The 27,313-nt window shown below is 39.7% G+C and overlaps 1 protein-coding gene across 3 annotated transcripts; it reads right to left on the bottom strand.

The window, feature by feature from the left end:
- Positions 1-8,076: 8,076 nt before the first annotated feature.
- HACD1 (3-hydroxyacyl-CoA dehydratase 1) lies at positions 8,077-26,037 on the bottom strand. Of its 3 annotated transcripts, XR_007162539.2 has the most exons (8): positions 25,727-26,035; positions 21,416-21,533; positions 20,325-20,343; positions 20,156-20,244; positions 17,400-17,521; positions 14,968-15,146; positions 13,013-13,490; positions 8,077-8,435 (listed from the first exon to the last, which is right to left on the bottom strand). XR_007162539.2 is itself a non-coding variant. In XM_048061695.2 (7 exons), exons 1-7 carry the CDS (start codon positions 25,852-25,854, stop codon positions 13,408-13,410), a joined length of 732 nt encoding a protein of 243 aa, XP_047917652.1. In that variant the 5' UTR covers positions 25,855-26,037; the 3' UTR covers positions 8,077-13,407. The 3 variants fall into 3 exon arrangements, 2 of the variants coding, with proteins under 2 accessions (XP_047917652.1, XP_047917650.1); XM_048061695.2 differs by having other exon boundaries at positions 8,077-13,490; positions 20,156-20,238; positions 25,727-26,037; XM_048061693.2 differs by having other exon boundaries at positions 8,077-13,490.
- Positions 26,038-27,313: the final 1,276 nt, after the last annotated feature.

The raw sequence follows: 27,313 nt of genomic DNA, 5'->3' as shown, positions 1-27,313 counted from the left end.
CTCCCAAGTAAAAATGTTCTCTGACTGAAAAATGCAAGTACGCATAAAGCAGCATGACAAGTCATTTTTACAGGATAATCTTGCTATAAAATGCACGGGTCTCGAGTAAATCTTTCCTTGTGGTGACAACGTTGTCTGCATTAGCTTGACAGGATGCTATCATTCAGCTTGCGATTGCTGAAGCTCCAGTGGACTAAGAGAACTGCACTTCATTAAAATCCACTTCTCGGTACAACCACTGCCAACACCACGAGCTGTCTCTGCAATTAAGAAAATGTAAAATGATCCCCTGCAGAGAAGAGTACAGTAGCAATGAAGGGTACAGAGTCAAGTCCAACCCTAAGCCAGCAAATAATTTTCTTTTTACAGCTTCCCAGAAAGGACTTGGCAGGGGACATGAGCAGACAACGAAGCACAATATATTGGTGAAGGCAGTCAACCTACTTCCCTGCCACACTGAAATGCATTTCACTAAACTGTACTTCGAAAAAATAGGTTCTATATTTATATATGTGTGAGTATGCATGCATATATGAATATGACTACACATGAAAGGATGTATTTCCTTCCAAAAAGGAGTATGCTGTAGCTAGACTGAAAGCTTAGAGCAGTCACTGTTACCAAGAGTGACCACTTCTGTCTCTTTACCTTGTAGAAGGAGCACTGCTATCCAGCCACTGACACCGCTTACCCTGGCAAACTCTGCAGCTCAGTTCCGTGATGTTTTTCTGCTGGATTCTCATTATCACACTTTCTGATCTGCCTGAGGCAGCTATTAAACCCCTTGTCAAGTCACAGCTTACATCTTGACTGTGAATCATATCTTCTTTTAGCTCAAATTAACTCTGCATTTCAATATTCTGAAATAGATACTGTGCAATTAAAGCATTTTAAAGCATTAATTGATACTTATAGCAATAGCTCAGTTTGTTGTTTTGTGTCAGAAAACCTATTTGTCTGCAGATACTGTATTATTGTCATTGGTTTTAGTGCACCCTTTAGTTTTGTGTTCAATAAAGAGCATCAATTCTTTGTGAAGACAATGCAATGTTCTCAGTGTCAGAAGGGACTCAGACAGAAAAAAAAATGCCTTTGCCTTAAACCAAGGCCTAATACAATGAAGTGAGAGAACTGCTGAACTTTTTTCAGTTTTCAAAAAAGAAAAACGATCTAGAGAAATGTGATTTAGAAATCCTAATTCAATATAGAACAGGAAAATACATATGCTCTGCTCTATTCCTGTATGGGGGCACGTAGCAGTTGATGTAGACCAGCAACTTTGATGGCACTAAGCCAGTTCCCACCAAATGACCAGCTGGTCCACCTTCAGTGTCAGAAAAACCTAGGAAACATGGAAACCTTATCAGTTTACCTCAAATATATAAGATCACCATTTATACTTTGGAACTAGTTGATTTTTACTTTATACTGTTCTCAAATCTCATGTTCCTACCATCTAAGCTTTTTGTTCATCCTTTGCTTTCTCACCCAATTTCTTGTCTGTCACAACATCAAGCCTCAAAATACGGCTCTTTCAGCTGGTTACACTTCCCAAAGGACACAGTGGTGAAAAATGAGATGGGTGAACTGTTAGAACAGGGATTATTTTAACCCCATCTATGCTCCCAGCCTGAAAGCGATGAACCAGTGCAAGAGTCCCGACTCACGGCCGTGGCTAGGTTTCCTCCGAAGGTTTCCCACAGCAGAGGGGAGCTGGAGGCTAGCTGAGCCTGAAGTCAAACCCTCCTGTCTCCTCCCTCCTGCAGATCAGCAGAGGTGGATCTCGAATTGTGGGATTGGTAGCAAAACTGACTACTTCAGGGATACCCAAAGGCTTCACGGAAGTGGAACACCGTTAGGTGTTTCGGATTGACCTTTGAGAATTTTTACCCTATGGAGCTGAGGTAAATCAGGGTTCACCTCCTAATGCACAGAATGAACCAAATGCTCCTTTGGACTCAGGCAGCACAAATGCAGGCATGACTGCCATCAGGAGGAGTGGGCTGGTTCCTGGCTTCAGCTCCTGCCACTGTTCTCCAGATTCCAAGTCAAAAGCACCAGCAGAGAAAATGGACTCTCATTCTTCACTGCCATCATACATCAGAAGATGTTTCCACTCCGTTGCTAATATTGGGATGAAACAAATTAATCTGGGATAAAAAATGGCGTGGTGTGTCAGAGGAGGGCAAAATTAATACAGTGGAATCTCATTGAAGGAGACTGTATTTTTGAGACCTCAAGTCTGGGATTAATTAATCCTTTCCCCTTTCTCCTCCTCCAGCAATATTATACTACCTCTTTCCACCCCCGCTTCTCCCTCAGGGCAGAAGACCCAGGAAATCTTTCATCTAGTTTTAATGACCGCGTGCTAAGCAACCGAGAGCTGTTCCTTTCTGTCCCTTGCTCCCTGTGGCCACTTCCCACTTCCCCGACTTGGCAGGCTTCGCTCCATGTTGCTCCTTCCACAGCTTCTTGCAGCTGGTCTCGCTAAAGCCTCCCCCTGGCAGCCAGCAGCCTCTCCACCTACTGACCCCATTCTGCCGGGGCTACGGTCCCGTACAGCAGCTCTCTCCACGTGGAAGCCTCCCTGCTGGCCTGCTCACAGCTGGGGAAGTAGCACCGCTTCTCATTTACCCTCTTCTGCTCTGCTGTCTGTCTATACACACATCCTCAGTCGCAGGACCTGGAGGCTGAGCTAGTCTGGATTTTCCCACATGCATAACACATTTTGGACAGCAAATTTTACATTTTCACAAAAATGGAGTGTTCAGAAAAAGTTTTAAACCAGAACTGGTTCAGAACAAAACCACATCGTTCCTAGCTTTGTTTTTCTAAAACTCTTGTTCTGAAAGAAGTGGTGGTATGTCCAGTGTTTGCATAAATTCAATAAGACAAAATATCAGCATTTCCCATGGACTACACATTCTAATTTCAAACTAAATGTCCTTAGAAAAGCTTTTTAAAGAGTCAAGTCTTTGTGTAAGTCAGTGTAATGCCACTGAGGCGAGGAAGCAGTGGATCTGCTCCCATTATCTGTAGCTCCAAACCTACTGTGAACTGCAAGCTCACCCAGCTATGAAATTTTAAAAACTGATCTCTTAAAGGTTTTTCTAAACTGTCCCATCCTCCCCATGTACCAGCTCAAAATGTATTACTTGCAGATGAAACCCCCTGGTAAAGACTGCACCACAGCATACCTGCTGTTTAGAGCTCCGTGTACTCGCACGGTAATTATTTCTCACTTTCCCATGGAAGAGGAGTTGCAAAGGGAAACAATGCTGGTTAGCCTGAGTAGAGCTCTGAGGGCATTTACTATCATCATGAGACCGATAATTCTCTTCCTGTGGTTTCTGAGAGAGAAATACTGAAATAATAGCTTGGTTGGAGCTGACTTTAAAGCGTGCCTAATTATCTCATTCAATGTGCACCTGTTACAGGTCTTAGAGTTTCTGGTAAATAATAAAGTAATTTAACCCCTCCTGCGATTTGAGGTTTCCTGCTTTTGTTGTGGATGCTAAAACTTTGAAACTAAGCATTCCTTGGTCAAAATAAATAAAGAAAGAAATGTTCAACATTATCAAAACAAGGGTAATACCCTACCTCAACTAGAGGAGATACCCAGAAACACTGTTCTGACTTGAGTACAACAGTCACTGCGACACAGGGAAATATGGAATATATACTGAGGAAAGATCATCACTGGATGGATGCTATGTACCTCCAGTGGGAGTATAAATGAGTAACAATAAGGTTAAAGCCACCTTAAAGGTAGAAATCTTAGTATTAGCAGAAGGCACCTGAAGGTTTAAGCATCACCTCCAAAGTGAAGAAGCAGTCATCTTAAGGCAGGAAGATCACCCCAACAAGCCTTGGAAAAGAGACTTTGCAACTGGCTTCTCAGCAAGCACCTAGCAAATAAATAAATAAAATAAAATAAATCCTGAGCAGATTCTCCTCAAACCGAGTCAGGAAACTTTAAGACCACTGTTAGTGACCAACCTTTTTCCTAGTCCTCAGGATTGTCTGGCTGACATCCCTCCCAGGAATGTCACGAGACGGTAGTGAGGAAGGATAGCTTCCATATTTTAAGCATGCTGGTCTGCCTGCATACCCAGTATTTTTCCTTCATACATACTTCATGTAATGATGTTGCATAGCACAGAAAAAGAAAAAAAAAAAAAAGAAGATGAAGATACAGGCTATGCTGAAAAAGACGGCATGAGAAAGATAGGAGACAGAACCAAATTAGCTGCCAGAACTATTTACACATGGCACCCGAAACCCCGAGTAGCTTTACTTCTGCTGCTTGAAGTGTTCATGCTCTCAAGATGGAATCAGATCAGTCTAAGGAGCTGTTTCTTCCAAGAAGTTCTTGGCGCCTCAGAAGTAAACTTCGTTAAAACACTAGAGAAAGGTGTTAATTTTTTTAACATGTAAAAAGCAGCACCTGCAAACACATAGTGTGCCCAGAGATGAAACACAGAACAGATACACAGTGAAGCACGTCTCATGTAATTTCTCAATACCTTGGGCTAAACAGCAAGCTTGTTCCAGTCACAAGCACAGCAGCCATCTAGGAGTGACTCTGACTCAGAAACACACTGTCTCTTCTTCAGTTCCCTAAACATACACCCTACGTACCGTCCTCAGCACATGACTAAAGCTGGCCACTCTTCACCTCACCCAGAATTTAATGTTAGCTCCATTGTTCTCTGCTGACTTTGTCCTCTGCAGGCTGGAAGCAGGACACTCTGCCCCCTGCTGCTTCTGGTCACCCAAGCAGTGAGTGCTGAAGAGTAAGATGCGCTGTCAGATCTTGCAGCATGAAAATGAAATGTGCCACAGACTTGCTCTAAGGCGAGAAGGAAACTTTACAAACAATATGAAGGTGATTGAGCTATCTCCAACTTAGCGCTCTTTAACAGCTGAAGTATTGGAGCTGGGGGAGTGAAACAACAGAACTGACAAGAAATGGCTGCCATTTACAAGAGATCTTGTGATTGTTCAATTTCTGTCAGCAGCCTGCACGGATCAGAAGGATGCAAGACAAAAAGGGAAGCATGCTTAAATACAGAATGCATTGAGAAAGAAACCCTGAAGTATAATTCACACTTCAGACAGGAGGTGAAATCACTGTAACCTTTTCCATAAATATTTGTAGCTAAGTGTTAAAACTAATGTTCAAGGAAGTGGACAATAAAACTGCCATAAACTCAAGGAACTCACACCACAAGCCAACCACACAAGCATATTCAGTAGATAATATCATAATAATATGTAAGTAACTGTACACGTGGAAAAAGCAGACAAACAAAAACCCCAAACCTCTTCACACAAAACAGACATTATTCAGGAGGTAATCACACTCATTAAAAAAATCAGTCTTGAATATTTTATCTTCAACCTGCAGTCATTGGGAGGATGAAGGTATCTCTCCAGAACCTAGCAGCTGCATCAATTTAGCCATACCATAATGCAGCATTCTTCCAGCTGTGCACTGTGGACTACTGCTGACTCATAACAAAGCAGGGCACTAAGAGAACCAAAAATCTTCTAAATCATACGCTCATTCCTCCCCACACACAAACACACACAAGAAGTGGGAAAACAAAAATAATCATTCAAAAAGTACCTTAACTTTGGTTTCATGGCAAAAGAAAAATATCATGGCAACACTGTCTAATGTGGCTTTTACAATGAGAGAACCTTTCCATTTAAAAGGGTTCAGAAATGGAGAAACTTCCTTTTTTTTTTTTTTTCTGAGCTGAGTAGCACACAGTAATAACACATTTCTATCAGTCACTAATTATGTCTATTGTTTTTTTTTCAAAAAAAACTTTCAATATTATGTATGAACATAGTGAGAATTACAACAGCAGACAACAGCAGACACTGCCTATGGATTAAACAGAGCTGAACAGGCAGACCCAAGATCTGAGCCACTTTTCCTGTCTTGAAAAAAGTTAGTTTGTGTCTCTGCTTTCTTGCTGTTAGCCCGAAGATATTATCAACTTCTTTAAGATTCACTACCATCATATTTAGTAACTGGGCATCTTTCTCCATTTTCCCAAATCTGCAAATATTATGCTTGATATTATAGTAGTAAGCACAGAGAACAAATAAATAAGTTAATTAATCCACATTTGATTAAATGACCATTTCTGCTTAGAGTTGATAGACTGAGAATGTCCCAAGGTGTTCATAGCTCATGGTTAGGTGAAGGTTTTGTATAGGAAGTTTCTGCATAGTTTCTGTACAGGAATCCTAGAGGATTTTTTTTCAGGATCATTTTGTTCTGGGAGACAGGTCATTTCATTAGTTTACTGGCTACAATGAAGAGACTGGACAGTAAAATCAACTGAGGTCATCGCAGATGATCACTATAAAAGACCCCTTCTGAAAAAAAAATCTGGATTTTCACTTTCAGCAATATCACCTCTTTGAATGCAAACGGGAGCCAGTTCCGGCTTCTACTTGGCTGCGAGATCCGCCAGTTGAAATTCAGTCTCTGTTTTCTCACAGAGTGAATCTCAATCTTAATGGTCTTCCCAGAACTAATTTAGACAATATTGTAATTTACTGCCTTCAGTACTCAATTTTCTTTCTTTCCTTCATGATGTGAAGGTCTCATTCCATTATACAACACAATTTCAAACTAGATTACGAGACACATCCATTTGACTACACACCCAGGACTACAGACCCACTTCAGAGGGCTTGGAGTGTGAAGTAGTATACCCATCTGAATCTCTTTTTGCTTGTCATTTGCAATTTGTTCTAGTGAACCTGGAACAGCCACTTAAGGGCAGGCAAAGTGCCATTTTATGAGACTGGTATGTACACAGACCGCCAAGAGACTACATACAAAAATCAAAGTTACTCAGTGACAGCAGCATTCCACGCCAGGAATGTCAAGGCAGCTGTGAGGGCTGATCTACCCTGCCTATTTTTAATGAGATGTGTCATTGGGCCTAGATTAATTTCAGAAATAAAAGATACTTCTGCAGATAAGTGAAGAGAGATTGTATGACTCTGCTGAATTCAGATTAGTATAATGCAACAGCAGTGTACTGCTGGAGATTTTCTGGTCTTTTGGTGCATTCTTCACGGAGCAGTGATGGGTGCAGCCACTGCAAAGCTGCGAGGCAGGTGAGCCACCATGCAACAGCATTTGCTCTCTATCAGACGATGCTAACAAGGAGGCCACAGTTTACTTTTTTCTTGCTAAATCTAGATTTACACAGAATATATGAACGGTTATGTCCCGGCACACTCCTGCTGAGACCAGTGGACATTCTTCCATTAACTCCTATAGAAATCACGCTGGTTTAACCTTGGTAGTGGGCCAGGACAAATAAATCCCCTCTTATAAATTTAGATCAGAAGTCCACTTCTGCAACTTTCAGATTAGGAGATCTTAGTCTGCATTATAATACCTCTGACTAACAGGATTTAGCCTCTATATGCAGTTAAGCTCCTTGGGGTTACAACCACTTGATTCCTAATTCAAAAGAAGTAGGTGTGAATGCTCACATACTGCTTTATCTTACTGTCATGGCAACAAAATCCTCATAGCTGCAATGTCGTTGTTAGCTATGTAGCAAAGGACAGCCAGAGGATGTTCGCTGCCTGCACCCCTGAAAGGTTAATACCACTAAAAGCCCTGTTCCAAAACATTGAAATAACCACTATTGTAATACCTATTTCAAGATCATTGTAATGTAATTGTCTTCATATTGTCATAAATCTGTCATGTGGACAGATGCTGTATGTTTCTGTCTTGTTAAAGAGAAGTTAAACCAATATTACTATTCCCACTTACCTCTTTTTAAATGGAATATAAAAAGGAAGTCTAACTACTAGTAATAATATGTTAAAGTTGGAGCCTCAAGATTTGTGAAATAATTCCAGATTAAAAATATATATATACACACACAGTACTTATAAACAGATACCAGTCTGGTGTAATGCTCTGAACAGTACGAACAGTACTGAATGATAATGTCGGTATGAACTGACTTCTACATGCTACCGCAGGAAAATAATAATAAAAAAATCAAATCAAATCAAATAGAACACAGTTTAAAATATGGATTTTAATTGATGATGAATTTCTACAGTGCTACAGCAATTTAGCAATCTCTAAAACAAGTATCTGAATCTCTAGCTCATCAAATCTTATGATCTTTACAAATAAATAAGTTATTAAAAGTATCATATTGAGCGTTTTCCTGTCTGTGTAAACTGCTAATGATAATAACACATTCCAGGAAAAATAACAATAATGAACAGCTGCAGTGCATTTACATTATTAAGAATCTTTAAGTACAATCTATACATGATATGCTTACATAAATATTTCTGTACTTACACTTTTACAAAGCCATCTGAAAGGACACAAAATACATTCAAGACTGAACAGAGAAGCATGAGAACTGTGAACAAAAAGACAACATGTTTCAGTTGATATAACATGACATGGAAAGTAGTACACATTTACATTTTAGAACTCTTTTTAAAACCATTAGCAGTTGCAGGCCTGATCTTGACAACCAGCTCCTGTAAGAGAGCTAGAGTTATCCAACATTCAGGTTCTCAACACTTTGTCTTGGTACAGACTTAAGTTCACTTTATAGACTTATTCCTACTGTGACCTAAGAATACACTGGACAGGTCCTCTGAATCTGCTAATAAGGATGAAACACTTATTAACACCCGTAAAGCTTCCTGTCCTACTGAAGGCACTCAAGACCCCTTGGAAAGGCATCAGTGGCTTACAGTATCAGACACTGAAGCAAAAGTACCATACCCTATTAAGGTGTGCCACCATGAAAGCAAGATTAAGGGACTATCCTTGGCAAATGTGAATCTGCCACTTTAATGGCCTTGCAAAACTTAGTAGGCAGTAGCATTATTGAAACTCACTTGAGCAAGGGAGCACAGACAGAAGAGCTTTGCAGAAACATAAGGTGTTTGTTTCTTAAATGGTCATTACAACAAACATATATTAAAACATTTTAATGGGCTATGGTTAATCATCTACAAAAGTCTGTGTTAAGCATGAATTTAAATTGTAAACTGATCATAAATAATACAGTCTCTCTGAGCACATTTTAAAATATACGTTATGAAATAAAATTTAATTTTCAGAAAAGCTTTCCATCTTTTTGTTCAAAAACACATTTAACCAATGCTTTGTAAAGAACTGCATGCCTGCCTAGAAATTTTGATTTATGAAGCCCTTCTGCCTAGTGCAGAATATTTACTTGTATTATTTTTCCTTTTTTTTTTTCTAAGACAAATTAAGCAAAAGCTCAATTCGCAGAAACTGTTAACACAGCAGTTATTCCAAATTACAGCTTATTGCAATGTTTCTAATTTATTTGCCTTCTAATCACATAAATATACAAATATCCACTAAGGTAAGCCACTATGAAGAGTGCAAGTACCACAGTCAGAGCAGTAGCTAGACCTAGATTTAAACTGCACATATTTCTGGATAAATAAAGGTCACGGAAAAGGTCTCCATTCAATTCCTTGTTAACGAGTCATTGCAATCTGCCCATTAACACGGACTTGGCCGGGTGTTATGTTCAATGGTAATTAGGAGAAACAGCATACTGCACAATTTCTCCAAGGCTGTTAATTTTGAGCTGTACTATTGACAGCAGTGTGACAGAGCTATCTGGGCATACGAGTATTTCAAGAAATACATGCTTATAGATCAAGATACAGATACAGAGAGCTGAGTGGAGCACAAAGCCTCTTTCTGTAACACACCCTTTGTGCACAGAGATCCTTTCAGCTACCTCATTAGTTCCTTATGCAGAGGGTATGAGAGCATGTTCAGCTGCCCGTCTCTCTTCTCAAATCCCGAGCAGAGAGAAGTGAGGGAAATGATGCATAACAGCTACTGTTCACAATGGCCTCCACGATCCTCCTGGCAGCTAATGTGGAAGATGCAATTTCTCAGCACTGTATTCCATTGTACTGGCCTCACCCTGATGTCAGGATTGGGCCTCCGGACATTGTGGGCAGAGCTGTGAAAGGAGGTGATTCACCTAACCTGTCCTCGAACAGCCTTTCCCAGCGTGTGTGTTATAGGGAACCTCAAGAAACCCAACTGCTTTCAGCTGGAGTTTATAAAAAGGACCATGTGTTTATGTTACTAGCAATAGTAAGAAATGTCACTTCATGACTAGAAATCTCATTCCAAATACCTGTTCCTATGTATTAGCATCAAAAACAAACAAACAAACAAAAAAAACCTTTATAAGGTCATACTTTGTATTAATCCATTTCAGAAAGCAAATACAGCACAAGTAAGAAAACATATTCATACAAACAATTTGTTAAAGACTACATCAAAACATTACAGACACTGATGCTTGACTACATTCTAATCTCTCATAAACTGGAGGATTTCAATGCAAACCAGGAATATTGCAGAGAGGAATACAAAAAAAGAGGTGTCAAAAATAAGTTGGAAAGAGAGCACCATAAGAAAATCATACTTAACTTTTTATGTCCATTTAACAAACTAATTAAATGTTTCATGGTGTTATACTGAAGTTTAATTAAGCTACAAAGGATAAAGTCCTGGCCCATTTTACCCAAAATTTTCACTACTCTAGAGAAGATATTAAAACAAAAGGTATACATTGAGGCTTCAGTGAAAGACTTTAACCAAAAAAGAAGAGGAAGAAAAGAAGAGGAAGAGAAGAAAATTACTTTTACAATTCTATCAATATCTTGTACGATGCTGCTTTATGAAAAACAAGATTTTAACAAGCTGTGCTGTATTTTTTTATGTCACATTTACAAAAGGATATAAAAATAGCTCCTGGATTGTCATATGATAAGAGCTTTAAGCCACAATGAAAACAAATGTAATACAGTATTAGAGCTCAGGTATTTCTTTTATTACAAGAATAGTATCTGTGGGATACACTCCAATAAAGGATTTCAAAATCACATACTGAAAGTATTCAATGCATTTTCAATAAATTGATAGCTATGGTCTTTGGTGAGCTGCCCTGACAGTAAAAAAAAAAAAAAAAAAAAAAAAAAGACACAGAATTTAATCTAATCTTATTTACTCATATTTCATCATACTCTTCTGCTTACTAACTGAGAAATATTTCTAAAAACTGCCATGATGCTTGCTCCTCATGCATCAAAATGCAAGTAAAGTTTATAAAAGTGTATTCTAAGAACTTTGGACAAATACAACTGCTAGCCTGAACGTGTAACACAACTATTTTGTGAATCAGAACTGTAAATGTGGTTTGTATTTTAAACTTTAAATACTTTTAGCTGCATATAAAACAGAAAAGTAATAAGTTAACTTATAGCACCTTGCATATATTTGTTCTAAAAAATACAAAGATTACAACTTTTAAAATTTTAAGGAATACAGTTATTCTATCTCAAGTCCACTATGCACCTATCATTTAAAAGAAATCTAATTTACATGTAATGAAGACAATGTAAATATCAAAAACGTAAGGCACAAAATGGAATTTAAAAGTTAGGGTGTAGTAAATCCTTGCTTTTTCATCAAATTACCTGATACACCTGAAAAAGATGCATCCACAATTTTCAAAAAAAAAGTTGTATTATCATCTAATCATGAAAGCTAAAAGTGGAAACTGCCTATTCGACTATGAAGTTCAAACTCCTTCCAAAGAAAGATTGTTTTCCAGTACTGTATTACATCCAACTTAAAACCTTTCAAGAAACTGTATGCATCGATAAGCTTTACTGTATCATTCTGGATGGTTGGACTAGATGATCTTGTAGGTCCTTTGAAACCTAGTGTTTCTATGTTTCTATGATTCTGTAACCTAACTGATCTCACTGGTAGGATCTTTCTCCTGACGTTCACTAGATATATAACCAGTTCTAGTTACACCTTCATAATAATAAAGCCTCTTCCTCTACATGTATTTGTCACATAACCAAAATTTGTACATACTTAATGACTCAACCTATCCAACTTCCTTCTTACTTTAACTATTTTTTTAACGTTTTCTGACCTTTCTGAAAATTGACTCAACTCTGCACTCCCGAGGTACCCAAAATATAAGACAGTAGAAATCACCTCAGTGATCACAGGGAATATTCCGATTCCCAAACGCCTGATGCAGCTCTTCTGCATATATTCTCTTTTTTTGATATTAGTGATTCTGGAAGCAACTTTGTTGCCTATATTATCAAGACTTCCTACTACGTTATTACTTTTCAATCTTCTCTCCCTCTCACAAACTATCCAAGTCTCCTCAAATGCATTACCTTTTCTTTGGATCTCTTAGGCTGTGCCCAACTCTTGCCCGTATTTAATTCATCTATTGGACTTCTTTCCCTCAGGTATCATATAGTGCAGTACCATCTGTAACTTTTATTAATACACTGTAGATCCCTCTTGCATATTATTGAAGATGTTAATTAGAATTACATAATCACATTACAAACAATTAATGGGGAGGGAGCAATTAAAATTGCACAATGGGATGATTCAAAGCACAATTTGTATTTTAAGACATTATTTCAAGTATATTTTATCCCTCTTACCTAATTATAAGAATAAAAATATCTCACTGTAGCTACAGTTTCTAAATGCAATACCATAATTTTTCTGCATACATAATTAAATGTAGAATATGAAACATGCTGACAATCAGTCTTCCTCCACAAGAGTCCTGTTCCAGCCACTGACCAGAGAAAAGTAAGAACATCAAGACTACTCCTCAGCACAAACTTTTAACCAGTTAATATATCTATTAATCAACATTTCTTTTAAATTAGATGCAAAAATATAGAGTTATCTAAACTTGTGCCAACAATCAAGAATTCAGCTCCTTTCAAAAATCCTTCTAGAATTCTACAGTGTGATCCTGTAATTCAAAGAATGTTCAACAACACACTAACAGTACTTATAACTGTAAAGGTATAATTTAACATAAAACTTAAATAACATTTAAGCCACCTACTCTATGAAAAACATCATTACCTAATTTATGCTCTGTTTTCCAGAAGACTCATTTTCAATAGAACTCATCAACTCTCCTTCTGTTCTTCAGCATGACTACAGATCATCAAGGCCTTTCACAATAGAAAGCACATTAGCCAACTACTCAGTTTGTTAAAGCTATTTGTCAGCCTATTGAAAATATGAAAACAATGTTTGAAGAAATGAACAATTAAAAATCAAAGTGAAACCAAACATGAAAAGGTAATTCTGATGATATATTATTTGTATAAATAATACAGTCCATGTTACTTTATACACAGTTGTTTATTCTTGTTCCATGTTTTAAAACTTGGACTCAGAAAAATCACAGGAAGTTTTGTTTTTTTTTTTACCCTTGTTTTTCCGTTAAAAGCACCATAATTACACGGCTCAATTCAATCGTCCTTTTCTACAATCACTTCTCCATGAAGCACCTTTCTTCTCTGCCGCAGCATGTGGAAGTAGAGTTGTGGAAATACTTGATCAAAGCACAGAAGAAAGCAAATTAGATTAAAAAAAAAATCAACAGATCACATTACGGAAAAGTACACTTTTGCAGAATGATGAACTGAGAAAAAATTATGGCACACAGTGCCTCAGCTGGTTAAGGCAAATAACAGTGAGTCATGAACTTCGAAGTGAGTTACAAAACAGTAATTACTCAAAAGTCAGACAAAGCCCTCTGAATGTATACTCTCCTTTTATGGATCTTCCCTTCAACATTTTATTTGTATAAACAGGACTTAACCACTTAACAGGACTTAGCAGTACCTAAGTCTTCAAACCTGTGCTAAGTTAAGCATGTTTGAATTGAGACTTTGAGGATCCAAATTTACCCTGCTTGTTGAAGTCTGAAATTAGGAGCTCTCTCTTTCTCCTGGTCCTATTATATTACAGTTCTGATGCATTTGATCATTATTTTTAATGCAAAGAAAATTGGATTTATTCCTGAAATGTAAAGTTATGCAAACAATTCTTAAACTGTTAGTAAGTTATGATAACTTCAAACATCAGTTTACTCACATAAATCTCTCTCATTGGCCTCCATGATTTCTTACAACAAGAAAATTCAGTGTGTGTACATACAGTCAAAGTCCACACTTTAAGTCAGTTTCTTGAAGGAATACATTTTATGGATGTACATCACAGCTCCTTTTAACTTCAGTTTTCCTGCTTCCCAGTTCCTCTGCCTAGTCTCTTGCTTTGTTTCCAGCCTCACTGTCCAGAGGATCTAACGTAAACTACTTGCCCAGTTTGCTCTAGCTCCATTTCAGTTGTCATTGTGCTATATCTAAATCAGGTTGCTTTCTCCTTGGCTGCACTGTTTAGCCTACAGTGGAAGTAACAATGGCAGTTCAAGACAGATAGTCTCTCTAGTCTTAGTTCTGGTTAGCCAACTGATCTGTGGCTCCTGGTATCGAGAAGTACAAGAAAGATCTGGTTAAACCCACGTCTGAAGTACACTCAGAGAGGTTTTGGAGGCAGGGGGTGGATTTCTGTGATGCTGAAATTTTGCCCTAAGCATGCTTGTTCAAATGGTCACAGGTAAGAGGACACTAACAGCAATTAAAAAAAAAAAAAAAAAAAAAAAATGAGAGAAGGCAAATCTTTGGATCTTGCAGGAGAATTTTTAAGTCATTGCTTCAAAGCAGCAGAGGCACTAGAAATTCACAGAGATACAACTACAGACAGACATTTCTGTATGTAAATATTTTTACTTATTGCTGGTCTTTTCAGCATTTTCACAGAAATTTTTAAGATAGCTTATGTTCTGAGGCAAATAACAGAACAGAAAATTTCAGTTTAAATAATTAAAGCACAGCAAAGCTTGGAACAACAGAAAGCAGATGTTAAGAGTGGAAAGTGTCAGGAAATTTAACTACAGGAAGTGTTGCCAGCATTGCTGATAATTGATTATTATGTTGCTGGTGTTACTAAAGTTAAATAATACTTACATGGTATATAGGAGAACATGACAATAATAAGGAAGTAATAGTAGTCGAAGGAGACATTGTATTTGTTGGGAAGTCTCAACGAAAACATTCCTGTTTTCTTCACATAGGGTAAAGCAGCATATATAGTCAGCAGTTCACCAGCAACTCCAGCAGGATACAAAATTATAAAAAAGTTGTATCTGCGTTAAAAAATAAATAAAAGATTGTGAGAAATGCCCCATGAATTTAAAATTTCATTTTGCTATTATTAGTGGCACAGCAATATATTGGAGTAGTCCCTGCACCAAAGTCAAGGACCACCTCCCGAATTGGCACAGAATATCAATTATTTAGGATTGCGTCATTTTTGTTTACAGAGAATGAATTCCTCAATCATTTTATTTAAAAACAGAGAACTATCGGAATGCATGTATGCCTTTCTAATACTAAAGAGTCAAAAATTATTCTGTAAATTTGTAGTCTCCAATAATGTCTTTTTAATTTTTTTGTTTGTTGGTTTCCTGTTGTCACTGATAGGACTAAAACCAGAACTGGATCCCAAATTCAGATGATCTTGCACATCCTTGTCACGGTGCATGCACACTAGGGCAACTCTATGTACTATAATTTCTTTGAAGACAATGAAAAAGTTGAGAAATATCAGAAACTTGTTTTACCCACTGCCACAAGGGAAATCTAAATAATACTACATTTACCACAAATAGAAATTGAAAATTAAAGAGAACAACAGCTCCAGAAAATCATCAAATCCATCTAAAAACAGGCAGAACACATTCAAATAAAGGGCAAAGACACTGAGTTTAAAGAAAATATGGTTTGAATGCCACAGGCTACAGACATGTGGACAAAATGAAAAATGTAATCAACGGGGTTTGTGCAGTCCTTATGCACAGTGCATCATGTAGCTGCAGTCTCTCCTAAGGAACAGCTCTCTTGAGCTCACTCAGGGGAAGAGCAATGAGAGCTGTCACACAGGGTCTGAGAGAAGTGTACAGCGTGCATTCCATGACCAAAAGAGATGAGATCCAAAATGGTAGCAACTGAACATGAAACCCTCTCAGGAGCCAATGGCCTTAGAGGACTCATAGGTCAGAGAACAGATTACGTGAGGTATAAGAAGGAACTGATGCCATGACCTATACACAGATTGTCTCTATGTAGTGTAAAAGAAACAACGTAAAAACTCTGAGCTAAAATTTAGATCATACCTATACCATTAACTATGGACAGGCAAATATCTTAAAGATCAGAAAGGTCCAGCTCCTTAGGAATCCTGGATTTATGCTCAGCTGTGTTATTTGATTCTCTAAAAATCAAAAATAGGCTATTTTGGACTCCTGAAAAGATAATACATTTTTGAATGTTTTGTTTATGTATTTCATCATACCTCTCTGCTGTGAGAATGTCAGCTTGCCTATTATGAAGAAACAAAAATTCTATCATTCAACATACACTGACTTGATGGCAAAAAGCCCGTCAGTGTACTACTTTCTGAACGCATTTCTCTTTCTGAAGACTACATAAAAATCATTACCGAAACTGGACCTGATAATTTGTAAGTTTAGTGCTTAAACATGACCAAACCTATAACCTCAGGTATTAGCAAAAAAAATAACGTTTTTGATAACGGACATAATTATTGGACACCTCAAAGAAGTGCATTAGAAGCATCAGAACTGCATTATCTATAGCACACAAATAAAGCAGAATAAGCAAACACACAAACTTGTTTCAATAGTCACCTGTGCTGAATGTAGGTATTTCCTTTCTAACAGGGGAAGTCTGTCTGTCTTGGCATATATTTTTCAAACGATAACTACAGAGAATGTTACTCTTCCAGTTAAATCTCCTGATAAACACGCAGTCTCTGTAATATATCTGATATAGTGACAGACCTTAAGTGTGTTTCAAAATCAAAGTAGTTTTGATACAGAACACACTTTTTATGTTGGCTAAACTATGCCAATATTTAGCTTCACTACATTAATATAACTACAAAAGCTCTGATAAAGCAGAACTTCTCACAAAGCAATACTACGCATACAGAAAAAGACAACAGCTCCAATAATTTCAAAGACCTTAAATCTACAAAGACTAGTACAGGTGCTTAATTTTAGGCACTGTATTCAAAAGCGTCTTAAGGAATCATACTGTAAGTTAAAAGATGACTCCAAAGATAAGGAAAAAATATTAAAGTGAATTAAAACAGAGTTCAAGCCATGAGACACAGAAAGCATGGAACAAATCACACCCAAAAATCTCAGCTAAAATATTTTTCATATTTTAAACCAAGTAACAATAACCACAAGTAGAGAAAGCAACCAACTTGCACTCTGCTGGCACATAACCAAAGCTCTCCCGTGTGTTAGCTCTGCATGCATGGAACTAACATGCACAGAACCATGAGAAACTGAAATGCAAGACATCTCCACCTGGCCCATTTAATGAAGTATGGCAAATGGTTGAGCAGGTTGAATGTGTAGAAGGAATATCGAGTAATCTCTGTCACAGTCCATACGACCAGAAAAAGAATAACGCTCTCCTCATTCTGGATCTGCAGAAGTATAAAGAACCAACACTTTCTTCATCCTTAAGCTTCTTTTCTCTGCAAACTGCAACAGTCTTCTGTTTAAGATATATGGAACAGAACTAACATCTTGTAAAGAAAGAAAATTTCTTTGAAACCATGCTGAAACCATGACTATCATATATATATTTACTAACATAGAGACATTTTGCAAACTCAGCAATCTTTATCCATTACGCAAATACAAAACCGTAAAACTATATTTGAGCTTATTCCTCCTCTTCATCTGCACTTTCACTATGCTATCTAACTGTCTCCCTCTTTATCTGTGGCTGATTTGCTTGCTTATTTTCTTACTCCTCAAAATAGAAAAAAGAAAATACTACGTAAGATACAATCCTTTCATAACCAGCTTTTACCTATTCCATATTTCACTACTCTCTCTATCTCCTAGACTTTCTCTTACTTTTTATTTTGCTTCTTCCCCACCATACAGTGCATGTCTCCATGAAACTTTAGATGAAAGGAAATGTTTAGTATCGCCTGCTGACTGGAACTTAGTAGCAGAAGATCAAATCTGGCTGCAAGATGGTTAAGGAGTTGGAACACTGATGAACACTAAACGAAGAGTAGTTGGCAGATCAGGAGTTTTGTGTAAACTTACTCACCTGTCCTGTCTAAGATTTAAGTTCTGAGTCATTAAACTGCCTCATCAGTAAGTAGCACATCTATCTGCTCTTTCAAAACATCAGTTCTTTTTCACCTTAAGTGAACAAACAAACAGAAGACCCCAAATATAAAGAAGGCATGTGGGGATCTATTACAAACACTACCTTCTGAGAAGAAGAATTACACGCAAGTAATTTTCTGTTCTTTAAAAGGGAAGGAATTTTGTAATACACTTCCATGCCTGAAGGCTGAAAAGCTCCAGGGATGTCTGTGAAATAAAATAAAGTCACATAAATTTTGTTAAAATGACAAAAAGGGAAATGACTTTTTTTTTAATAGAATGCAACACGATGACAAAGCTTAATACATCACAAAGATGTTGAAAATGCACAACTCTGTCAAAAGTCAAGAAGAATTTTAATTGATCGTCTTCTCATAAAATCGCGCCCTCAATGTGTCAGTCAAAGAAGGTGCAATTTTAGTGAAAGGATCTCACAAACAAAATAAAAAGATATAAAAATCCCACCAAACTCACAAAGAAACAGCAACAATGGCAGTGCTAAGACATCCAAACAGATAAGCAAAGGAAAAGACAGAATTAGGCTGTTCTTAGCCTCATGCGATTAGAGACAAACATTGATAACCCAAACTTGGATTCCTGTCACAGTGCTAAAGCCAAGCAGAAGTGCTCTAAGTATGCAGAGAATTCCTATTTGTTGCCTTGCAAATCTCCAGTCAAGTAGAGAGATCTGGGTCTGGCTGTTATCACTAACATGCCTCTCACCACCTACATGACCCTGAACATTCATGCCTGCTAAGCAGTAACAGCGTGAAATACAATCAGACATACATTTAGATGTATTTTTCTTGGACACAGCTGTACTGAAGATAGAGGAAACAAGAGAAATGACTGGATATGCTAAAGATTTAATCCACTGCAGATAATAAAAAAAAATGGTAAAAAACAGTGCTAAATTCCAGCATTCGTGTAAATATTCAATATTAAAAAAACGTGTGAATCTTTGAGACTTTTTCACATAAGGGAAGAAGAAAACACTGAATACACTTAGCTTACAAAAAAATCTATGAAAGGTTTATTTCTTGTTAAAAAAAAAAAAAAAGCACAGTAAAGGAGAAGATGAAGTGTTGAGAAAAAGTTCTCCGTGAACTGAAATTAAAGGATTTGTCAACTGAGGCAGGAGCTACGATATCCCATTGGCAGAAGGGCATATGCCATCTGCTGGTGAGACAGTTTAATGGCTCAGCTTTTTAAATTTAAAGAAATTCAGGAGCACAGACTCAAAATCTATCCCTGAATTCTCACATACCCTTTACAGAAAGCAGAATAAATGTCCTACCTACTAGCTGTAAGCAGTCTGCTTGTTTCATTCTGCTAACATATCACTAGACTTACAATAACCACCTACAGCCAGGCAAATAAGTTACTGTCATTTATTCAGGACCTTAAGTGTTCCTGTGGCATGCTGGAAAACTTGATATACTTTTAACGAAAACAATGCAGTATGCATGCCATCGAATGCTGATATTCCCGTAACAATAAAATTTTGAGAAGGTTCCTAAAATAAATTGCAAAATCACAACCATTTAAACCAGGTAAATTCAATTTAAGACACATTTTCACTCAGATTCATTCAGTAAATGCTAAGTTAAGTTCTTCAAAGGGAATAGGTAGCACTATGGTACATATGCAGGTAAATGAAAGCACTAGTGTTGATTTCACTTCGGCAGACCATAGCTGGCTGGCATGATGCTGAACGCAGTGCTGACTCACACCTGAGAACCAGACCCAGCCACCTGGGTAGAAGCACATAAATTCAGTCCTGTAACCCCTATTTCAGAAACAGCACTTGAGTACGTCAGTCTTCTCTGTATGAGTCTTATTAATTTTTAAATGTCTTCCTGATGAAATGAGAACTGCATTAATAATTCCTTCTTATTAACAATTAAAACACAATTTGCTCACATACATACCTGTTTTATACTATGTGCAATGAACCACACCATGAAGATTCTTGAACTCACTTGGACCCCCGTCACAAGCACAGATGTGCGAACTATTCCTTGAAAAGAGAAACATGTTATCTCTGCTCCATTATTCATGTTTTAATTAGTTATAGGAGAAACTAAAGAAAGAACTCACCAACTGCACAGTGGACTACCTGTAAATAAAAATAAGTTAAAGGTTACTAATTTACACTATGTTACTATCTGCACTACTAACATTGGCTTTTTGATATTAATATAAACCTAGGTTTATTTCTGCTGTTTTTTTCTCCAACTAACATTTCAGCATCTTTAAAAGAAGTACACATTGGAGCCCTAGCAACTGGTGATGGGCTCAGGATCTGACCTGTGTAAACACTAAATGAAAGAGATTTATTTTCCTAATTGGATATATTGAACATTTAAATACTTACAAAGTGCCTTTTTTTTGAACTGGTGAACTTCCCTCCCATTATCTTAGCCAAAGAATAATTTCACAGGACAATGTGGAAGGAGTCGTACAATGTACGCTAAATTAATAGAAATTTTAAAATGTTCATTATGGCTTAATGTTCATTATGGATTAATATCAGCATTATCATTTTGCCAATGAGAGCTATGAATCTTGAGATTTATTTTCTGGTCAGTAATGTTTAGCAAATAGAGCGATTTTCATTGTTTTGATAGATCCAAGTGGAATTACCTATTGTGAAAGTTTAATAGCAAAAAAGCCTATAGACAGCTGGCCACATGATTTTAAACAGCTGCTTGAACTACAGATGTCAGGGGCAGACTGAGAAAAAGAGTAAAAATGCAGACAGACACTCTTTGCTGAGCTTGGGAAAGAACCGTAACTGCTCAGTATACCCAACAGTTTTATTTCACGGGTGTACCATAAATTGAGACCATGAGTGCATGGTTGGCAAAGTCATATTATTTCAAGAATGCTTTGCACAACTTGCACAGACCTTGTTGTAAGGATTTATACGGGGCATGTGAATCCAGTCTGGAAATAACTAGAAGCATAGCAGTTCCCAGGGAGTATTTGATTTATGAAAATATTAAGTTTTTTAAATGTGCTCATTTGTTCCAACTAATCTCCTTGCCCCCACAAAAAATTATCATCAAATAAGGAAGGTAAAACAACTTTCAGCACTAATATAACATTTCGATATTAAATTCAGGCTAATAATGTGCTTTGCCTATGATACGCAGCATCCAGTAAAGCAAACTATGTTTGAAATTTACCTCAAGCAAAGCAAATGTCTGGAAAAATTTAAGCGTCTTTTGCACGCTTCTGAATAAGCCTCTGTGTGTTCCTTTCTGTATATAAAATCGCACCATGGCAATACCCAATACCAGCCACCTACAAAAGAAAGAGAATGGATAAATTTCAAATAAGAATTCTAAAAATATCCATCCGCTGTAAATAATTTAGTAGAATATTTTCTTCACAGAATATCTTTGCTTCCTCACTTGTCGGTGTTCTTAGGAGATTGTTAAAAATATCTTTAGACAGAAATATTATGTAGTGTTATATCAACACTACGCTCTTTTATCTCTTTACCTGAAAAAGGATAGAGAATGACTTGTTTACCTTCAGAGGATTGACCTGAATTACCTAAATTAGGGGCCCACCAGACAGGAGGTGACTGTATTTTTACTGTTAAATCCTCATGCATCTTTACTGTGAATTACTGTTATTTGAAAACATCAGATGAACTCAGCACTGAGGCTACCATTTTGGTCTCAGGTTGGAACCGATGCACATCATTTTTACATTTTTCATGGCACCTTACTTGTCATTTTCAGAACCGACTGGGGATCAATGCTTCTGTTCTACAGTTCAGAAGTGCTGAGAAGTCATCTTGGAAATCAAACTCTGATGTGCTGTCACATTGGTGCTCTAAGTTCCTGGCTTCCAGAGGCAAGAACATTTAACTAGCAGATTTGATGGTGTTGGCTTCTTTTTATTTAAGGAAACCGAACAATGCTATTAGCTGATCATCCTTTCAATGTAAATGTGTAAATGAAAGAAAGTAACAACATCTTTGAACCAAACTTAAATTTAATATAAAATTCAAATTGAGATCTCAAATGGAAACTGAGATAAAAACACAACAAACAAACAACAACAACAAAAAAACACTTCATAACCATGGTGGATTGACCCCCACCATCCCAGCCCAGATCAAGTACAATAACCCAAGGTATGAGCAGTTGCTTCCATGTAATTAATCCATGCTTATGAAATTAAAATTTTCAAAATAATATACCATATATTCCATTGTTAATGCATTCCCGCATTCTTACAAACATCACACTAGCAAGATTCCTTGAAACTTCAGGCTTAAAACCACAAAGGCTAAGTACAAAATTTCTTAAATATAAACCTATAAGCATAGCCAGAGCTGCAAGTGGCTATTTTGAGAGTTAAAAATGAAAATACGTGAATTGCAATAACATTAGTTTAAGTTCTTGTCTGATGATATTTGGGAGCAATCATTCAATCCTTTCATCCTCCACAAAGCCATCACGAGCATGTTGTACAGCAACATGAACTCTAGCTGAGGCAGGCCCAAGACACAAAGCGGTGGGGTCTGAGAAATATTCAGAGGCAGACTAGGAGAGTATAGAAATATTCAGGGAAATAAAGGAAATGTTACAAGTGTTACATGTTAAATGTTACAAGGTCCTGCACTTGGGGCACAACAACCCCATACAACACTACAGGCTGGGGGCAGAGTGGCTGGAAAACTGCCCAGCAGAAAGGGATCTGGGGGTGTTCGTCCACGCTCGCCTGAACATGAGCCAGCAGTGTGCCCAGGCGGCCAAGAAGGCCAACGGCATCCTGGCTTGTACCAGGAACAGTGCAGCCAGCAGGACCAGGGAGGTGATCGTCCCCCTGTACTCAGCTCTGGTGAGGCCACACCTCGAGTGCTGTGTTCAGTTTTGGGCCCCTCACTACAAGGACATCGAGGTGCAGGAGCATGTCCAGAGAAGGGCTACAAAGCTGGTGAAGGGCCTGGAGAACAAGTCTCACGAGGAGCCGCTGAGGGAACTGGGGTTATTTAGCTTGGAGAAAACGAGGCTCAGGGAAGATCTCATTGTGCTCTACGGTTACCTTAAAGGAGGTTGTAGCAGGGTGGGGATCAAGTTCTTCTCCTAAGCACCAACTGAGAAGAGGAGGGGAAATGGCCTCAAGTTGCACCAGGGGAGGTTTAGGTTGGATATTAGGAGACATTTCGTTACTGAAAGGGTTGTGCCCAGGGAAGTGGCTGAGTCACCATCCCTGGAGGTCTTCAAGAAACATGTAGATGTAGAATTTAGTAGCGTGGGTTAGTGGTGGACTTGTCAGTACTAGGTTTAAGGTTGGACTATATGATCTTAGAGGTCTTTTTCCAACCTGAATGATTCTATATTTATATAAATGTTCAGATAAATATTTAACGCTTCCCCAGCTTTTACACTGTCCCCTATACATAACATACTGGATAAAATTGGAAACGAGACACCAAGAAAGATGGATAATTTATCGGACATGTTATGCTGTAATGGCATGAAATTTGCATGGATCATAACAGCTCCGTATTCCCCACGCATGACATGCAGTTCAGTATCAGTCCCTCAACAACTCTCACACGTAGCGTCTACCACTACACAGTCACTTCGTTTTGTCCATGCCAACAACAGTTCATGACAGCGTTCCAAGCTCCACATAAAGTTAGTCAGGCTTCCCCACACTGTTGGAATGATTCCCCTCCTTCATTCTTTCTACCTTAAGCCCATGAATCTGATCTGTTGGAGCTCCAAAATTTGCCCAGCTCCCCAAATATTATTTAGATTTTATAACAGATTTTAAAGGCGAATGCATTAATTTGAGGTTGTCTCCTACCACGGTGGAAATGAGGAATTACTGGAATCTCACTGGTAGTCCTCCGCAGCAAGGCTGCCCCGTTTTACAGCGACGTGTTTGACAAGAGGAAGGTGACAGCGCGTGTGCATCCAGCTGGCAGCACGAATGGTGACAGCCACAGCTTTGTGCTAGGCCGAGCCTGAGAAGTCATGTTACATCTAATCTCACAAGGCATTTTCTGCATCTCATTCTTAACAAAAGCGTTGCAGAGAAAAGTAGTCTTGGACTCCATTCAGAACCGAAGACTGTAAATACATTTTTAAGTAAATTATTGCTTGGACATTTGAAATTTCTGCCAGTCATTTTATTTAGCTTTCAGTGGCTTTGACTTTGGATTTCAGGAAAGCCCTTGTAGTGAATACTGTAAATCAGCAGGAAATGGAAAACAATTTGTGCAATAAAGGTAGGATTTCCAGCTGGGACTTTCAGTAAGATTGGGTACTGACCTGCCATTTTAGTCACTGAATGTATCCCTTAAATCTTTATTAGAAAGATAAAATGCAATTTGGAATTAGACTGGTTGTTCACATGTACTTAAGTATCAGAGAGGTTGTTAAAATTCTAGAAACACTTTGCCATCGTGCACTGTCTGGACGAACATACTGTTCTTCGTGTTCACCTGTCCTCTGTAGTGCCCCTGTGAAATATTTCTCTACTTCAAACCTTTATTTTTCTCTTAAACTTTATCTCTTTGAAAACATTACAAGAATTTGTTCCTATCTCTTCTTTCTCTGTTTCCACATAAAATACGCAGTTCAGCAAGTCTGAATCCCTCTTGATGACAACAGAAGATGGGGAGGAGGAAGTGGGAGAGCCTGAATCAGCACCCGAGGTCAGAACTAAACTGGTTCAATAATCTGTTACACAGATTAAAAGATGAAAGGCAATGGCATTGACAGATAAAAGTCAATGGCAAGAGTCAGCGCTCACTGCCAAATTCACACATGGAGGACGAGGCTGGGAACTCCATGAGGCGAAATTAACCTGCAAGCTACAAAAATCGCCAGTAAAAGCACTTTCCAAAGGCTTGCGATATATGAATAGTGTGTGCACGGATGCTAGCGAGAAGAAAGCCATTTAAATCCTATTCCTGACCTTCTGTGTGGACACCCTGACAGAACTATAGCATCACCAGTACTCTACGGTATTCGAAAGAGTGGGGATTCACCCTTGGGGCCCAAGACAAAGCTGTTTTAACGATTAATTCTCCCCCACCGCTCGCCTCGCTGGCGGCTGAAGGGACAGCGGGCGCCCACGCGGCCTCGACCCCAGAGCCCGGGGGGGCTCCAGGGCAGCTCGGGGCCCCGGCCGGGCCCTCAGCCGCTGGGGCCCGGCGGCTGTGCGGGCTGTGCGGGCTGTGAGGGCAGCAGGCAGCGCGGCCCCGCCGCCCGGCATTCCTGGCCCGGCTATACTTAACCTCCGCCGCGCCCGCTCGCGGGTAGCGCTGCACCGTATTAGGCAATGCCGGGCAAGCCGGGGCTGCAGCCCCGCTGCCGGCGGTCCCCCGCCGCCCCCGGCTCTCCCCCTGCCCCACGGCGGCTCCCGCCCCGGCCCCGGCCCCGGCCCCGGCTCCGGTCCCGGTCCCCCCCGCCCGGTCCCCGCCGCGCCGCCGACCCCGCTCCCCGCCGCCGGCCCGCGCTCACCCCGCGGTCATGGCGACGTTGTAGAAGATGAGCCAGGCCGTGGCCAGGGCGCCCAGGCTCCTCTTCTTGCCGTTCTCCTTCTCCTCCACCGAGCCGTTGCCGCCTCCGTCCTCCTCGCTGGACGCCATGGTTCCCCCCCGGCAGGGCAGCGAGCGAAGCCGCCCGCCCGCGGGGAGGAGGGGCTCCCGCCGCGGCGGGGCTGAGGCCGCGCTGACAGCTGGACCTCGCGCTGTCCCTCAGCCCATCTGGCTGCTGCCCCGGGGGCCGCCGCCCGCCGCCGCCCGCTCACACGGCGCTGCCCGCTCCTCCCTCCGCGCCGCCGGGCTCCCCGGGCACGGCGGCGGGCAGGGGGCGGGAGGAAGGGGCCGCGGCCCGCCCGCGGGGGGTGAGGCGGCGCCGCGCTGCCCTTCGCTGCCCCTCGCCTCCACTCGCCGCCCCTGGCTGCCCCTCGACGCCCCTCGCCGCCCCCCGACACCGGGAAGCTGGTGCCTTGTCCCCGGCTCCAAACGCCAGTGACAGAAAATATCGGTCTTTAAAAAAAAAAACAAACAGCAAAACACAAACACATACACAAATAAAAACACAACGAGGTTTGAAGTTGGTTAGTGAGAGGTGGAGTTGTTGGACCAAGTCCATGGGGCCCCAGCTCAGAGGTCCCCCTAAAGGGGAGGATCCCTTCCAGTGTGGTGTGTCTCGGTGTCACCGTACATACACGAGGCAGACTGAGGCAGGCCCCTTGACAAGGGGAAAAAGTCCTTCCTATGGACTGAAGGATGAGATTTGAATATATAAGTTACCTTAAACTGTAAGCCTGTGTGCACATGAAAACAGAGCCTGGACAGGGCTGTGAGCTGAGGACCCAGAGCAGCATCGCTGTGAGCTGTGTTGGTGTGACATGGTCCCACAGAGGTGCAGGCCATACGCACACCCTGCCATCTGGCTCAGTCTGTGCTAGCCCAGGGATGCCAGCTGCTCCACTTTGGGTGGTGGGCATGTAGCCTCAGGCCCCTCACCTCCACGGCTAGGCACTGCAACCATTGCCATTCGGGACAAATCCCTTGAGCACAGTCATGAAGACAGAAGAACTCCAAAAGCAAGTCAGGACCTATCTTTGAAATCCTACTTTGTCAGCCCCAAAAGTGTTCAAGAATCCGAGTCTACCTCCTTTAGCATGGGGTAAGCCATCTTATTGTTTAAACACTAAAGTGGTCTCAGTTCCTGGGCCTTCGGTTAAAGGATTAGTAGATGTGCCATACAGAAACTTTCTCTCGCTCTCCTTACCAAAGCACACAAGTAGATGTTCAGCTTTCAGCTTCATACCACTGGCAACAGCGAATGTGTAACATGCATGCAAAAATGCAAAACTTTGGCAAATGGCACCAGATATGTGCTACTAAGACTATAGCAAGTACCAGTGGTTTTTATATATGTATGTGTATATATATATATATGCATACATACACAGGCACTTTTCATGTACAAGTAGTCATAAATATAACCCCGTTTGGGAATCCTGCAGTTAAAAAACTTAGAGGAATTTATACACAGGATTAAACAACCTAATTCAAAAACTTTTGCCAACCTTGT

This window comes from Anser cygnoides, chromosome 2, assembly GCF_040182565.1.
Source record: "Anser cygnoides isolate HZ-2024a breed goose chromosome 2, Taihu_goose_T2T_genome, whole genome shotgun sequence".
NCBI classification, from domain to species: Eukaryota; Metazoa; Chordata; class Aves; order Anseriformes; family Anatidae; genus Anser; species Anser cygnoides.
This window is presented reverse-complemented; position numbering and strand designations above follow the sequence as displayed.

Excerpts from the sequence above, each read along its gene's own strand:
- HACD1 (XM_048061693.2), bottom strand. The coding sequence starts at position 25,854 with ATGGCGTCCAGCGAGGAGGACGGAGGCGGCAACGGCTCGGTGGAGGAG. Across the intron at positions 17,522-20,155 it reads TTGCACATAGTATAAAACAG|ATCCAGAATGAGGAGAGCGT; the intron begins GTATGTATGTGA and ends ATACTTCTGCAG. Across the intron at positions 13,491-14,967 it reads CATGTTCTCCTATATACCAT|TATTTCCACAACTCTACTTC; the intron begins GTAAGTATTATT and ends GCTTTGATCAAG.